Source organism: Mycosarcoma maydis, chromosome 9 (genome assembly GCF_000328475.2).
Source record: "Mycosarcoma maydis chromosome 9, whole genome shotgun sequence".
Lineage (NCBI taxonomy): Eukaryota > Fungi > Basidiomycota > Ustilaginomycetes > Ustilaginales > Mycosarcoma > Mycosarcoma maydis.
The window spans coordinates 143259-157886 of record NC_026486.1 but is presented as its reverse complement, the minus strand read 5'-3'; the positions used below and the strand labels follow the sequence as shown (position 1 = coordinate 157886).

Sequence of the window (14628 nt, the reverse complement as noted above, 5' to 3'; positions counted from 1 at the left end):
CTTTTCCTCCACCACCATCGCAGGTCTTCAGCACGAACGCACGAATTCACGACACCATGTCTGCCCAGAACGACAGCCGTTATGACCCCTACATCCCTTCGGGAAACGCTAGCTCCGATCCTTCGGGCGGCGGTGCCAACTTTTCCAACTCCAAGACGGCTCGTATTCACTCCGAGATCGATAACACCATCTCGATCATGCGCGACAACATCAACAAGGGTGAGTCCGTGCGACCTTGGTCCGATCAGCGTGTGCTCAGTGCAGCGATTTACTGACCTTGTTTTCTTGCATTGACTGCTACGAAATGCAATCGCTGTACGGGGTAGTCAACGAGCGTGGCGAGAATCTCAACAGCCTTCAGGACAAGACTGGTACGTCTCAACTCAACATCACTGCTGCGAGTGCAGCCGTGCCACCGCGAGCAGCCGTGATCTGCCCAAAAGGCTGCAAAGGGGAACAATACTGACACTGCGTTTGGCAACTCTCGACTTGCTTGATCTCCTAATAGACAACCTCGCCGTATCCGCCCAGGGCTTCAGACGAGGCGCCAACCGAGTCCGCAAGCAGATGTGGTGGAAGGACATGAAGATGCGAAGTGAGTTCTGCTCTGGCGCATCCCCAATGCATATCAACTGTCCAACACGTGCTGATCATGTTTCTGCACCATTTGTCCAACTCAAACGAATCAAATGTAATTTCGCACCGTCCCAGTTATCATCGCAAGTAAGTAACCTTAGCTCGTACAGTCCGTACATTGTCGAAGTACAAGCGCTGATTTCATCCCATCTTGCATCTACCTCTGCCCTGATCCACGTCAACCGACAGTCGGCATCGTCATCCTTCTCTGCGTTATCATCAGTAAGTTCTTTTGCGTCGCAGCACTTCTCGGCCAATTGCTAACACAGCGCAAGGTGCCACGCTTGAACCACAGAACTGACCTTACAAATCGTTGATGCTTTTACCTTGTTACAGTTCCCATTGTCGTCAAGCACTGAGTGTGATACGCTCCACTGCGCTTCACTCGGTCTCGACGAGGCTGTCCCTTTTTGTATGTTGTTTGCCCTTGTACAATACCCTTATGACGATTCTTTCTTCGTAAATCATCCATCTTATGATCTGTCGCTGATCCGCATCGGATGTACAAGTTCCGCTTGACGTGTAAGGCCGCAGGACTTGGCGAGCGTGCATTAGACATCTTTGTGACTATTACCATACATGCTCACGACTAAGTCAAGGCACGCCATTCCCCGCGACCCTCTCGTCCGCATGGGAACTAGTCGTGGATGCTCCTACGCATATCTACCGGACAAGGATGAGAAACGCCAGCGTTTCTTTGCAGTTTGTGTTGTGGGAGTCTCAACCGGAAACCGCGAATCACGAATCGTGAGTGGGCTGATCTAGCTTTTCGGCGAGGTTCAGCCCCGAAATCCGATTCAAATTGCCGCGAAGACGATTGGGCGCCGCATTCATTCGGATTATTTTCCTGCAGACTACACAGCACATTACTGTACGTCTTACGCGATGCAGCAGCTGAACTAAATTGTGGATCGTGAGAGTCTCAGTTCGGTATGTGTGTCATTCACGACTGTGATTCTTTCGAACTTGCATCCTTCACACCAACCTCCATCCACGTCATCCATCCGTCCTACGCTGCTACCGAGCTCACCATCAAGTCGGTTCGCGCCTGCTTCCAAGCTTCGACTCGCTTTCAGTACCAAAAATCTGATGCTTTCCTCTGCCTCAAATTAATCACAAGCTCGTCAAGAACCATGCTGGCCACTTCGAGCCGAACTCGGGTCGCAGACGTCATCGCTACGGCTAAAATGGCACAATCTGTGACCCTGCAGCGCACGCTTGCCACCGCCGCCAGGAGCGCGAATAAGCCACCTACAGGTGTGCTGCTCATGAACATGGGTGGCCCCTCCACATCGACGCACGAGGAGGTTGGCGACTTTCTCTCACGTCTCTTCCACGACCGCGAGCTCATCCAGCTCCCCTTCCAGTCTCGCCTTGCCCCCCTCATCGCTCGTAGGAGGACCCCCAAGATTGTCGACCAGTACGAGAAGATTGGTGGCGGATCGCCCATCTTGCGCTGGACCAGGACACAGGGCAAGGCCATGACCGAATTGCTGGACGAACTTCATCCAGAGACTGCGCCACACAAGGTGTATGTCGCCTTCCGATACGCCCGACCTCTGACAGAAGAGGCACTTGACGAGATGGCCGAGGATGGCGTCACACGTGCGGTTGGCTTCACGCAGTATCCTCAATACAGCTGCAGCACCACCGGTAGCAACCTCAACGAGCTGTACCGAGAAATTCAGAGGCGCAAGGAACGGGGCGCACCTGAGGCCAACATCTCTTGGTCACTCATCGACCGATGGCCCACTCACCCTTTGCTCGTCGAGGCTTTCACCAACCGCATCCAAGCTGTGCTCGACACGTACCCGGAGGAGAAACGCAACCAGGTGCCCATCATGTTCAGCGCCCACTCGCTTCCCATGCAGATCGTTTCGGGGCGAGGCGACCCGTACCCCGCAGAGGTAGCTGCCACCGTTGCTGCCGTCATGACACGGTTGAAGTGGAGCAACCCTTACCGAGTCACGTGGCAGTCGCAGGTGGGACCCGCCGCCTGGCTTGGTCCGCAGACGAGCGACACGATCAAAGGTTGGGCCAAGCAGGGCCACAAGGACGCCATTGTGGTACCTATCGCTTTCACCAGCGATCATATCGAAACCCTCTACGAGATCGACATTGAGCTGCAGGAGGAGGCTGAGGAACACGGCATTACCCTCAAGCGTGCCGAATCGCTCAACGACGAGCCCACCTTCATTCGAGCCATGGCCGAGATCTGCGCTTCGCACCTCTCGGCTGTCGAGGGCACGCCCAGCAGAATTCCAGAAGAAAAGCGTGGAGAGGATGTTTGGAGTCAAGGTTACACGAGCAAGCAGATGCTGCTCCGATGCCCCGGCTGCGTAAACTCGATCTGCGGTGAGCAAAAGGCTTTCTTCGGCCGTACCTAGCAGTTAACAGCTTCAAAGTCTATCATCACAGTTTGTTACCATTCGAGAAAGTCATTGCACAAGAAGTATTCGAATTATCAACCAAGAAATTCTCGATTGTTCGCCTCCGTTGCGAGAAGCGTGCCGAGTCGTTGCTTAAACCGTGTCGTCGTCGTACACGAATCGGCTGTCTTTGGGTGAAATAGGCGCGCGTTTGACGTAGGCATCGTTGTCTGGTGGCCTTTGTAGCTGCTTGCAGCTAGCAAGCATACTCTGCAATGTGAGCAGCACTGAGCTGATGGTGAGTACGGGTGACCATTCGTTGCCCAAGATGGAAGCGCAAATATGGCCGTTACTGTAGACATGTGGATGCTGTTCGCGGATGCCAAATGGAAGATTTAGTCCAGTCAACCGGCTGCATAGATGAGAAAGCGAATAAGGTAAGGAGCATCGACTTACCACAGGAGCCTGAAATCCATCTGTAACCATGAAGACGACTTCGGGGCTCTCCATCGGATATGAGTCGGAAAAGCGGAAACGGAGGCCAAACTTTTGGTCTTGATAGAGACTGTTACCCAGCACTTGTATGGAGAACTGCCATTCTTGCAGGTCATCTGCCTTGATGACCTCACATCCTTCTGGTGCACCTTTGACTTTGATCTCCGAGCTGGTAGTTGTTGTCGGATAGAAACATACTACACCGACTCAGTGTTTGTTACTGTGCCAACACTGTACATCGCTGATAGAAGACTTACAGCTCTTTCTGCAAACGCTTTGTGGCGATCCTCATCTCTGCGACCGTTACACGGAGCACCGGGCACCTTGCTTGAGCGCTTCGACCACGGCTATGTAGTGATTGGCTCGAAAAGGGAGGGAGCCACGAACCTGATGGAGTAATGTTGGATTGATGAGCTTTTGTGGGGAGCAACTTGACTGAGCCTTTCTCGAGTCAGTGTATGCCAGGCGCTATCTCATTCACGAAATGATTCACAGTGTAGTGTGTTGCTCCTGGTGAAAGCTGAATCTGAAATTTCGAAGTGGAGACCCGTCACTGAGCTTGTTGGTTCCATTCGTGAATCGGGCTTCCGTATCGAAGTGAGATTCACGATTCACGATTCACGATTCACGATTAACGATTCGAGTTTGCTGATATTCCGCTCCACTTTTTGGGAGAAGAGTTCGTTAGACAAAGCACACACCCATCTCTGATTCTTACTAACAGCCATCATCATAACACTCCGTCAATCCACTGGTTTCAGCATTGTTCCGACATCTTGCTCATACATCACACCCAAGCCATTGTCTTCCAGTCGACACTTTCCCACAGCGGCTGCTACCGTCGATACTCGTCGTTAGTAGTAGGAGAGCATTGGCTTTCCCAGAGGCACCTCCGCTTCTTTCTGGAACGTTGCTCCCCCTAGAGGCGCTCTCTTCAACTGTCTTTCGAGACGCAGTAGTCTAATAAACTCAATCATCGACTGCTGGACTTTTCCGCAAATACCACAAGCTGATTCCACCTCCTTGCAGCAATGCCAGAGCCATCCGGCAGCCTACCTCTCAGCGGGTTCATCGCTATCAACCACGCAGGCATTCCGGTGGGAGCAGAATTGCATGGATCAGACGGCTATGACACGCTCACTTCGCTCATAGGCGGTCCCCTTGATGCACATCTTCCGGTATCGCGGCGGCCCAAATCAGAGTCGCGAAAGAAGGATTTCGACCAGAGCGAAGCTGCACTGGCCAAGATCTACGAGTCGTTTGAATTTGACGTCTTATGGTCCAAACTCAGTGAAGTGCTGTCGCGTATGAAGAATGACCCTGGCGCAGCTCAGATCCTTCTGCCCTTGATCGAGAGCATGATGGTCATCTCTCAAAATGTGGCCACCACAGATCCAGAAACCTCTAGCACTGCCGGCGACGTTCGACCACCACATAGCCGTTCTTCCACTCAGGGAGGACCCAAGTCGCCACGGACAGCCATGGAGGACAACTTTTTCGCTTTCACAGAAAAGCATCGCAAAATCCTCAACATCATGGTACGGCAGAACCCTTCGCTCATGTCAGGATCCTTCGCTTTGCTGGTCCGCAACCCAAAGGTGCTCGATTTCGACAACAAGAAGAACTATTTTACGCAGCAGCTTCACAAGGGCCGACGTGATCATTACACGCCGCTCTCCCTATCTGTGCGCAGAAATTCCGTCTTTGAGGACAGTTTCCGCTACTTTTCCAGGAAAACCGGCCCAGAAGTCAAACACGGCAAGCTCAATGTTCGCTTCACCAACGAGGAAGGCATCGACGCAGGTGGTGTCACCAGGGAGTGGTTCCAGGTCCTAGCTAGAGCTATGTTCAACCCAGACTATGCGCTCTTCCAGCCATGTGCTGCGGATCGTACCACGTACCAGCCGAATCGCATGTCCTATGTCAACCCGGACCATCTCTCTTTCTTCAAATTCGTTGGACGTATCATTGGCAAGGCCATCTACGACGGCCGACTGCTCGACGCTTACTTTACCCGTAGCTTCTACAAGCATATCCTCGGCAAACCTGTCGACTACCGAGATTTGGAGTCGATTGACCCGGAGTACTTCAAGAGTCTCGAATGGATGCTCAGTAACGATATCACAGACATCCTCGATCTCACCTTCAGCGTCGATGACGAAGAGTTCGGTGAGACCAAGGTTGTCGACCTCAAGCCGAATGGAACGAGCATCTCAGTCACCGAGGCCAACAAGCAAGAGTATGTGCGCCTTGTCACCGAGCAGAGGCTTACCAAGTCGATCAAATCCCAGATCGATGCCTTCCTTGGTGGCTTTAACGAGATTATTCCCTCCGACCTCATCCGCATCTTTTCTGAGCAGGAGCTAGAACTTCTCATCTCGGGTCTGCCCGACATCGACGTTGATGCTTGGAAGAATAACACAGAGTTGCACGGCTACAGCTCTGGTGACGCCGTCGTTCAGTGGTGGTGGCGTGCCGTTCGATCGTTCGATCAGACCGAGAAAGCTAAGCTCCTGCAGTTCATCACGGGAACGAGCAAAGTGCCATTGGAAGGCTTCGCACACCTCCAAGGTGTACAGGGCACACAAAGGTTCAACATTCACAAGGCCTACGGAGCCGATCGATTGCCAGCAGCGCATACATGCTTCAATCAGCTCGACCTGCCCCAGTATGAATCGTATGAAAAGCTACGATCTTCACTCTTGCTTGCCATGAACGAAGGTGGCGAGGGCTTCGGTTTCGCTTGAAAGGCGTTGGCAAGGTGGCGTCGGCGAGTATTAATTTAGCTTACTCTGCATTGTCGACGTTAGCGCAAAATTTGATTAGCGAGCGCATGATCGAGATGGCTCCGGATCTGTAACCCCCTTTGAACATGAGCAAATCTGGAACAGACAATTACAGCATGCGAGTCCAAGAGAAGAATTTGTCAGAACGCTATGTGTCTTCGTGCTCCATGGTTGAGCCGTCAAACTCTTGCAGAACGAGTGATGAAGAGCTAACTCACGGTTCAGACTGAGTACCAAGCATATGTAACGTTAAGTTATGCCGAATGTGTAAGTCAGGGCAAAATGTGTGCGTGAGCATCATCAGTGGCTTGCATGTTCTGATGATCAGATAAATAGTAACTTACTGGTGGTAGAGCTCATAGAGGCGGAGTCTTTCTTTGTAATACGGTTCCGTCCGCGGAATTACCTCGTGATAAGCTTCGAAGAAGTCTTGTGTGAAGCCACCGAACATGTTCATGATCCCGAGTCTGTTGTCGATGCAGAAGAACGTGAGCTGATTTGTCGACACGCAGATGCGGTCGTCTAGATCGGGAGAGCGATGCTTACTCTGCTTCGTTGTGGCCGTAGTAGCTCGAACTGATATGCGGGACAAGGGACAGCAGGTCAGCAGAACTAAGCCTGTGAGTCAAGCTGCAAAAATAAAAGTCAAGCGAACAAAGCTTACGGACTGCAGCAGAGAACACAACAAAGTCAGCGAAGGCAGGTATCGTTGCTGAACTTCAGATCTTGCTACGAGCCAAGGACTTACTCGAAGAGAGCCGGCTCACCAGAGTCAACGACTGTACCTGCATTGCCAGACCTATCCGGTGCAAGTGTAATGATCGGTTAGGACTTATCCGCAGCATCGATGGGCCAGCTACATTGTCACAATTTTCTTACCACAGGTCGCCATGCAGGATGCTCGGCTTGACCTTCCCCTCGAGCGGTGCCAAAAGTACAGGATACACCCTATCAGCGAGACAAACATTTCGAAATCGACCCGTCAGCACCAAGTTTCGAACTGAGGGTACAAACCATTGTACACTTACTTGTCTCGCATCTGTGTCTCCAGATCTTTCAGCTCGGAATCGCCTTGCTCGGCAAAAATTCGATTGACAAGGTCACCAATTCTTTGATCTTCCCAGAACTTAGGCCACGAGGTGTTCCAGCTATTGTCCTGCCGCTAATTCAGGGGACACGTATCACCTCAACACTGCGTCAGTCACATATAAATCGAGTCGGCCGGGTTAATGAGAGAGGACAGCAAGAGACTCACCGTAACTCCGCAGAAGGTGGCTACATCGAATCCAAAGCAACCATCTCGGTTGATACCACGCTTGTGCATCTCGGCCAGCCTTTTTCCCAGCCTTTTCTGCCCTGCTCTACCTATCGATGGCCTGAGTTGCAAGTAGTCCGTCACCAGGTAGGCTCGGCCGTCGGCAGTTTTCCCCGACGAATGCACTTCTGGTGTGAGTCTCGCTTCATTGGTTTCTGTTCCCAGCGCTAATGTCAGCGCTTTGAGGCTCTCCGCCTCCCCAATCGTCTGTTCGACCGAGCTGCTCACCTTAGCGAACAGGCTGCGCCCACTGGGCTTTGCTATCACGCACGTCGCATTGCGTGACGTGAATTGACTTCCGAGATGTGAGCACTCGCTGTGCAGGATCGCTTCGAGGCTCTTGTCAAGCGCCATCTTCTCGTAGGTATCAGCAATTTGTATTGCTTTTGTTCGTGTGATTTCTTGGTGCCACAAGCTAGACGGAGCTTCGACGAAGTGCGGGTCTCAGGACGATGTCAGTCTGTGAGTTGCATGTCAAGAAGGTAGTGGCCTGTGCTCCACCCTCAACGAACCTCCACATGAGCTACAATCCATGATTTCCTTCTAAGACGTGTAAAGTGCATCCGTCCCCTTTTGGAGCCAACCCAAAGCCTGAATCGTGAATCAGTTCTTTCAAGTTTGTTGGCCTCGCTCTCTACACGCTAGCGGGAGAACCGCCCGGGTACGTTTGTTTCGGTGACCTCCAGACTAAGACCACTGAAGTCACCTACCATTCAGGCTATGTGCTGCCAACATAGCCGCTCTGAAACGACAGTTGGATATTCAGAAGGGGAGCGACACTCGCTAGTTATGGTGTTGGGGCGGGAGAGTGTGTAAACAGGCGACTCATGACTTGATGTTTCGGATTGATGTGGTGGTGTGAAACAGAGTCAACCGTCAAGTGAACATAGAAAAGGAGACATCGATTGTTAGAATATCTGCTATTGGCGTTTAGTCTGATCGCTTACAATCCACGTTCAACCCGGGCCTAAACCCCGGGCGTAAAGTCCGGAGTATAGTAGCTCGACAGAGTTCAGACAGTTAATGACACAACGCTGGTAGCGAGAAGCCCAGAGTAGACTCACACAAGTCGCTGGACGACTGTTGGAATATGCCGTTGGCTACAGACTCGCACCAAGCGGTAGAACCTGAAAGAGAACAGACTCACGCACCTGGCCAGTTGTGGCCACAGCTAGCCAGTTGTATGAGGAGCTGACGTATAGGAAGAAGCTCATGTAGGATACTCCAGTCAGCTCATGTACATAAATACAGAGGAAACGCTCACACTTTGTAGTTAGTCCCTTGTCCAAAACACACTATCCAAATACATTCCAAGCCATTCTCGACCACTACTCAGTCCCAACTCGCCTCTCTAAGGAAAGGGAGGGAGACTTCGATCATCTAGCGCCCGCTAAAGATTCACCTAAAACCCAAATATCGATCGCAAAGAAAGTCACGAGTTGTGAGGGTTCGATGTCTTGAGTCCAAACAACCAATCGTGAGAGATCGTTGGCGTTGAAGCACACTGCGGCAAGCTAACAGCGACAGCTGTCCAAGTCAATCACATCGTAAAAAAGGGAGAAGTCGTCCTCGGAGCAACCCCGGCAACCAGCACCTAGATGGCTTCTCGCAGCAACCTCCCCTCGCAGATGGCTCCTAGGGTGGTTCCGAGGACGACCATCCTCTCATTAGCTCGTCGGCCAGTCGCATAGGAGATCACACATAAGACACAAGACCTGGTATTTGAGCAAAACAATAATCACGAATGAATGCATGTATTTGTAGCCTAGCAATTCCGAATCGAAAATCGGAGCGAGCGGTATATGGTCGAAGTCTCGCTTTCCCTAGAAAGGCGAGTTGGAGTTCATGATTGAGTTTGATTGTTTGTGATGTTGAGAAGAAATCGCTGCGATCTCAGACGGCGATGAGCTGTGCTTCGTGCTTGGCGAGCTAATCACGAATCACGAATCGTGAATCTGCATCATGAATTTTCAGACGAACAAGCGGGGAAAGCTTGGGAAACATGAGTCCCGAAGCGTGAAAAGCGCGAGACAGCTATTCACGATTTGGTAGATTCACGATTCGTGATTGCGCGGAGGAGGCATAGTCGTGAGTCACGAGTCATGAGTGGCATTCAACGGCAAGGGAAACGTCAGCCTGAACGCCAGCGGCACCATCAGCGAGCAACCAACTTCCTCAAAATCACGAATCCTGAATCACGGTGGAATTACAGTACATGCCGGGCATCCCAGAAAGGTCACCACCATTCGTGATTGAGGCGGAGGACGGCGCGAAAGAGCAACCTCAGAGAAGATCAACAAAGTCACTGAGTAACGGCAAAGGGCGTTGCTGGTGATAGCAACGTCGACGAATTTGAGAGGCGGGACCGAGCCGACAAACGAGACACAGGAGATGTTGACGTACGAAGCCTCGCGGATGGCCTACTGATCAAAGGGGGGTCGATGACGACGATGACACGGGGCTCCTTGAACGAAGGGGAGCTGGTGAACGTACCGAGGCTGAATTAGCCGACGAGCACCGACGATCCCAGCAAGAAGGGCTCGAGGCACGCCGTTTCGAGACACAACGTCTCCAAGTCCTCGTGACTGTTTCAAGCCTCGACACGACCGTCGAGTTCATCCGCGCCACAACTTCGGATCGAACGTCCAACCAGGTGAAGGATGGCGGGGTAGAGCAAGGTGATCGAGACACCTGGATCAATCGTGGATTATTCGTGATTCGTGATTGGTGTTTGGTGTTTGGTGTCGGTGCATTGCAGGTGGCAGGCTGCCAAGATCTATTGAGATTTTGGTGGATCTTTAGCGGGCGCTAGATGATCGAAGTCTCCCTCCCTTTCCTTAGAGAGGCGAGTTGGGACTGAGTAGTGGTCGAGAATGGCTTGGAATGTATTTGGATAGTGTGTTTTGGACAAGGGACTAACTACAAAGTGTGAGCGTTTCCTCTGTATTTATGTACATGAGCTGACTGGAGTATCCTACATGAGCTTCTTCCTATACGTCAGCTCCTCATACAACTGGCTAGCTGTGGCCACAACTGGCCAGGTGCGTGAGTCTGTTCTCTTTCAGGTTCTACCGCTTGGTGCGAGTCTGTAGCCAACGGCATATTCCAACAGTCGTCCAGCGACTTGTGTGAGTCTACTCTGGGCTTCTCGCTACCAGCGCTATGTTGTGAACGGGTAAATTCTCGCGTTCTGAGACACCTACTCGTACCCGTCCGGTGACTGAGAGGGTTGCGGACATTCCGCGAGCTTACTCGTTCCTGTCCGGTCACTCGTGTGTACCGTTTGGGTGACTGCAAGGGGTTGCATGACTGTGGACGATCAGACTAAACGCCAATCGCAGATATTCTAAGAACGGATGGTCGATGTTTACTGTTGATCTCGTTGGTCTGTTTGAACGATCTTTTTGGCCAAGAAAACATCTCATGGTTAACGATTCACGATTACCCATGGCGAATTACGAATGATGGCAGATGTATTCTGTGATTCGTAATTTTTGAACGTGAGCTGAATGGGCTTCTCGCTAACATATTCGTGATTCATAATTTAGCACGAATCGTGAATCGTGAGTCACAGTCCCATGTAGAAGTAATGATTTTGTTTGAGGATAAGTCACAAAAAGTTTGTTCAACATATTCATGATTCGTGATTTATGATTTACATTCGTGATTCACGTCATAAAACAAGGAAAAAGTCGTCCTAAGGAACCACCCCTCGCAGGTAGCTCCTAGGTTCCGAGGACGATCATCCTCTCAATAGCTCATCGGCCAGTCACGAGTCACGAATGTTAGTAATGTATATACTCAAATATGGGATTTATATATACTTTAATTGTGTTGACGAGGAAATTTACAAAGCGCATACATTCATGATTTCTCCTGGTTTGCGCGTAAATAAGCTCACCGTAGTATCGCTCATGAGCTGATCTCTATAAATTCATGATTCGTGATTCGTGATTAGCACCTCATACATCTGACCAGCCGTGACCAGAATCACGAATTGATCAGATGTGCGAATTCCTTTCTCTCCGGCTAACGTATTGCAGTCGTGAGTGAGAGAACCTGAAACGTGAGGTAAAAGAGAACAGACTCACGCATCTGGCCAGTTGTGGCCACAGTTAGTGGTGAGTCGGGAGTCTGTTGTATGAGGAGCCGATGTAAGGGGAGAAGCTCATGTAGGATACATGTACATAAATACAGATAGACCCACACACTCACAGGGAGTCACGAGTCACGAGTCATGATTTCCAACCTTGATTCGTGATTCACGAATCGTGACTTTGTAGTTAGTCCCTTGTCGAAAACCCACACTCGTGACTTGTGACTCGTGATTCGTGCTTCGTGATTGCTAAGCTACGAATCACAAATCACAACACATAATTTTATGGTTGTTTTGCTCCAATGTGAATACCAGGTCTTGTGTCTTGTCTCACAGTGTGTGACCACCTATGCGACTGGCTGATGAGCTATCGAGAGGATGGTCGTCCTCGGAGCCACCGTAGGAGCTACCTGCGAGGGGTGATTGCGGTGAGAAGCCACCTATGACCCACCTTGGGTGGTTGCCGCGGTGGTTCCTAGGACGACTTTTTCCATTTTTTACGACGTGAATGCTGCCCAGGCGTCAGTCAGATTTTAAGTTGACAAATTATAAAAATCATGAATGTTCGCAATTTATACGTGGTTTACGGTCATGTTTGGCTAAAAGGTTCCTTCCATGTCTCTATTTGCAGATCACAAAACATCCACGATCCTCAAACTGCAATCGTGAATCGTGAATATTCATGATTCGTGATTCATCTAATTAACTTATCGTGTAACTATGTTGTTGTTGTTTTTTTGATGGGATATTCTTGTTTTCAGTCAAAGAGTGAGTTTCCAATCGTGTTGGCTTGTAATCATTCATGATTTGCAATTCACTACATAGGATTTCTCAAAGGGCGGGAGAGAGTCCCGTGGCTGCAAGCCCATTCACGATTTGATGACGAAGCCTATCTCGGAACGGCTTCTGCAGTGCCCTGTCTCGTTTGGGACCACCTCCGCCTCTGTGAGAGGAGGTCTCGAGCGGCACCAGAGGGGGATTTGTGGCGGATGCAGCACGAGCGGCTGCAGGGTCGATGCGGTGGATCACATCGTCAAGCCAGTGCAGCGACTGGGTAATGCTTTGGTAGTAGGAGCGCATCTCATCGCTGAGATTGCGTATGGTTGGTTCGAGCGCTTGGCATCGTTCCAGCACAGTGCTTGACTCGTCTTGGTGGTTTGACCCGTCTTGATGGTTGCGGGTAGACGGCAAAGGCGTGTTGGAGGATTGAGGATGATGGTGTCGATCGGCTCTTGGATGCTAGACTTGAGTTAACTCAGCTACCACCTGCCACGGGTGGCTTGGCTGAACTCGGCCCGGCTGATGGAGTCAGATAGCAACGCCTTCGATAGCATGTTAGGAAACCTCCAGTCCCAATCGTGTCTACAACGTGACGGCACAGCAGCAGGTCCATAGTAGTGTTTGGTCTTTGGTACCACTGCCAAGTCCCAAGCTCGAGAGTGTCTTGGCAGTCGTGAGTCGAGCGCGCCCCCGGAAGAGCGGACAACTTACGCAAGAGGATACGAGCATGTAGATCACCCTCGGGATGACCATGCTCATGTTAATCGTCGAAGGAGTGCCAAGCTTCAACAGAAAGGCTCGACAGGTGCTCCGAAGCCTGGCGATAGCCAAGTGAGAGCTTACCCCTTCGAAGAGCGTAACCCTGTCCGGCGACTGTAGGCAGTCGCAGCACTCGGATGATGAGAGTAACTGTGATACCCTTGGATTGATCGCTGCTGCCTAGTTGGTAAGCATCATCTATTCCTCGTCGTCAGCTTGCCCGCGCGTCATTGTGACCTGCTAATCCGCCCCATTCTTCTCGCTGGTCTCGCTCACTCGTTGACTCTTTGGTCTCACTCGCCCGCTAGGCTGCTGGCCCTTTACTCACTCGTCTATCTCACTTGCTCGCTTGTTGGCTTAGATTCACGATAAAATCATTCAATTGCATTGACAACAATCACGAATTGTGGCGTATTGAGCTGTATGCTGGGACCGGTAGATTGATGGGGGGTGGTTGCTTATTGAAAGCCACCCCTGTGGAGGAGCCTAGATCGGGGTGCTTCCTCGGGTGGCTCTTCAGCAGAAGCCACCCTGGGTGGTTGCCGGGGTGGCTCCGAGGACGACTTTCCCTTTGTTCAGGATGTGAAAGGACATATGGCCCCGCTGGAGATGGTTGTACAGCTTGAAAGTGTCGCCAGCTCGTAGCTTGTGCAGCTTTGACCTGAAGTTAGATCCTTTTGGTGAAGAGTTCCATGCTTGATTCCAGGCCTGCATCACCCTCCTGCGAATAGCCAGCTGGACGACAGCTTCCTCGTGGTGTTCTGCTGACTCTCTGATTACATCGTCGGCAGCGTTCTGAGCAAGAGAGTCAGCTCGTTCGTTCCCTAGAATGCCACAATGCCCGGTGACCCAGACCACCGCCACATGCTTGGCAACTGCAAATTGTTGGACGGTTGATATGTCTGGGTCGCTGCTTGGTCTGGTACCGATGCTAATACAGTAACTGCGGCGCGGTTGTCACAAAAGATCATTGCACTTTCGTTGGCGACATCATATTCAGGTGCTTAACGGATTGCAAGCTGTTCAGCGCGGTAGACCGTAGAGCCAGTTCGACAGTCTTTGCAAACTCCCGCGTCTTGGATGCCTGATTAAACCAAGCATGAGTAAGCCGCGAGCCCATCCTTGAGTGAGCCATCAGTACATACCCACGATAGAGTCGGCTGAAGGGCTGGCTCGACTTGGTGGCGCATGGCTTCGATTTCAGCATCAACACGTTATCATCAACCCATCCCGCACTCGATTCAGAGCGGGGCGATGTAAGTTCTACCATGTCTCGACTAGTTACATAGTAACTGCATGAGCTACGAGATGGGTGATCCCTAAGGTAGTCCCACATCAGCATCGCTCATCGGGTTTAGGTACGATTCTTCGAGCTTGAGGCGCTCAGAGATC

General features: G+C 51.2%; 7 protein-coding genes across 7 annotated transcripts; 3 read left to right on the top strand and 4 right to left on the bottom strand.

The window, feature by feature from the left end:
• Positions 1-56: 56 nt before the first annotated feature.
• UMAG_10441 (putative SNAP receptor) lies at positions 57-995 on the top strand (the record flags this gene model as incomplete). Its single annotated transcript, XM_011391757.1, has 6 exons — positions 57-219; positions 327-371; positions 509-595; positions 712-723; positions 826-858; positions 973-995. 6 exons carry the CDS (start codon positions 57-59, stop codon positions 993-995), a joined length of 363 nt encoding a protein of 120 aa, XP_011390059.1.
• Positions 996-1769: 774 nt separating this feature from the next.
• On the top strand, positions 1770-3023 carry UMAG_10440 (ferrochelatase HEM15; the record flags this gene model as incomplete). Its single annotated transcript, XM_011391756.1, has 1 exon — positions 1770-3023. One exon carries the CDS (start codon positions 1770-1772, stop codon positions 3021-3023), a length of 1254 nt encoding a protein of 417 aa, XP_011390058.1.
• A 135-nt stretch (positions 3024-3158) lies between these two features.
• UMAG_03443 (uncharacterized protein) lies at positions 3159-3792 on the bottom strand (the record flags this gene model as incomplete). Its single annotated transcript, XM_011391603.1, has 3 exons — positions 3159-3374; positions 3462-3669; positions 3758-3792. 3 exons carry the CDS (start codon positions 3790-3792, stop codon positions 3159-3161), a joined length of 459 nt encoding a protein of 152 aa, XP_011389905.1.
• A 739-nt stretch (positions 3793-4531) lies between these two features.
• On the top strand, positions 4532-6247 carry UMAG_03442 (uncharacterized protein; the record flags this gene model as incomplete). The annotated part of the gene is made up of 1 exon (XM_011391602.1): positions 4532-6247. One exon carries the CDS (start codon positions 4532-4534, stop codon positions 6245-6247), a length of 1716 nt encoding a protein of 571 aa, XP_011389904.1.
• Positions 6248-6946: 699 nt separating this feature from the next.
• UMAG_10439 (uncharacterized protein) lies at positions 6947-7955 on the bottom strand (the record flags this gene model as incomplete). Its single annotated transcript, XM_011391755.1, has 5 exons — positions 6947-6953; positions 7035-7085; positions 7166-7234; positions 7315-7448; positions 7542-7955. 5 exons carry the CDS (start codon positions 7953-7955, stop codon positions 6947-6949), a joined length of 675 nt encoding a protein of 224 aa, XP_011390057.1.
• A 4573-nt stretch (positions 7956-12528) lies between these two features.
• Positions 12529-13236, bottom strand: UMAG_03440 (uncharacterized protein; the record flags this gene model as incomplete). The annotated part of the gene is made up of 2 exons (XM_011391601.1): positions 12529-12936; positions 13189-13236. The coding sequence occupies 2 exons, from the start codon at positions 13234-13236 to the stop codon at positions 12529-12531; spliced, it is 456 nt and encodes a 151-aa protein (XP_011389903.1).
• Positions 13237-13752: 516 nt separating this feature from the next.
• On the bottom strand, positions 13753-14506 carry UMAG_03439 (uncharacterized protein; the record flags this gene model as incomplete). The annotated part of the gene is made up of 2 exons (XM_011391600.1): positions 13753-14179; positions 14382-14506. The coding sequence occupies 2 exons, from the start codon at positions 14504-14506 to the stop codon at positions 13753-13755; spliced, it is 552 nt and encodes a 183-aa protein (XP_011389902.1).
• Between the last annotated feature and the right edge of the window lie 122 nt (positions 14507-14628).